At 42.4% G+C, this 1,217-nt stretch overlaps 1 protein-coding gene across 1 annotated transcript in view; it reads right to left on the reverse strand.

Moving 5' to 3' along the window:
• LOC111822059 (mucin-19-like) overlaps positions 1 to 1,217 on the reverse strand; it is a 25,761-nt gene that overhangs the window by 13,871 nt on the left and 10,673 nt on the right. Inside the window, exon 9 of the mRNA XM_023738874.1 lies at positions 591 to 677. Within this exon, the coding sequence (XP_023594642.1) occupies positions 591 to 677 (87 nt within the window). The remainder of the gene's footprint in view (positions 1 to 590; positions 678 to 1,217) is intronic.

Genomic DNA, 1,217 nt, shown 5'->3' on the forward strand with positions numbered 1-1,217 from the left:
GTCATGTCATCTCAGAGGTCACTGATGACTTCCCTAAGGTCAGTAAGAAGATGCTACCACCCTCCCATTTCCACACCTGCTTCCCCTCTGGACGCTGGGCCTGGAGCCCCTGAGGCTCCTCTTGTGCCCTTGCTCCCTCGCGCTGCTGTGAAGCTCTCTGATATCCTGGGATCTCTGATGTAACAGCAGGGAGGGGGTGCTACTTCAAGGGTTGTAGGATTCCACATATCACTATTCTTTTCAAGTGTGACAGAATTAGATTTCTAATATAAAAGAAATTTTAAAATGACCCCTAGGATTTCCTGCATCCAGATGGTCTAATATCAGGTAGCACTTACTCTTCAGTTCAACCTGTAATATCTTAAGTGCCATTTAATATGCCCTCAAGTGCATTCGCCAGGAGTCAGATTTAACTCGACAGCTACAGGCTGGTTTTGGATTCTTAAAGTGTGTGATACTCATACTTATAGTTGATACTGCAGAAAAGAGGAAAACTGCCCCACAGGTTCTCCAAGTTTACAGAAGCAGACTGCCACATCTTTCTCCCGCCGAGCCCTGATAGCGCAGTGGTTAAGCGCTCAGACGCTAACCTTGGCTTGTGACTCCAGGGCTTGGTTCAGTAGAAGTGCTTTCTCTTTCACCTCCAGTTGTTGACTCAGCAGGTCTTTCTGTTCCCCCTAGATAAAACAGCAATTACAAAAAATTCCCAAGACACAAATTGGCTTATTCAATCCCTACAAAAATCCTCTAATGCAGGTAATATTGTTATTCCAGTTTAACAGACATTGTTACTGACTTGCTCCAGGTCCCACAGTTGCCCAGATACAGATCCAGGAGCCAAACTAGCCGAACCCCAGAGCTTTTACTCTAATCTCTTGCTTCACAGACTATGGGAAAAGATCAATTTTGTAAAATTGCCAGTCTATCACATTTAGATATTCAGCAGGCTGAAATAAAAGTAAATAACTAGAGAAATGATATTAAAAAAAAATATATAAAAGCCTCCATTTAGTGCCGTTAAATTCAACTGGCATAAAATCGCTCTGTGGGATGGCTATGTTTTTAAATGTTTGCTCTCTGTGTCAGTTCTTATCACATCGTGAACAGTAGCAAACACTTCTGGATGACACCAGTCTATGGACTAGACTTTAAGTAGCCCTACTCTCACCTTGTCATTATTACCAAAAAAATTCTCACTGTCATTGTAGGCAATATAA

The sequence above is a fragment of the Trichechus manatus genome, unplaced genomic scaffold, assembly GCF_000243295.1.
Source record: "Trichechus manatus latirostris isolate Lorelei unplaced genomic scaffold, TriManLat1.0 scaffold00123, whole genome shotgun sequence".
In the NCBI taxonomy this organism is placed as follows: Eukaryota; Metazoa; Chordata; class Mammalia; order Sirenia; family Trichechidae; genus Trichechus; species Trichechus manatus.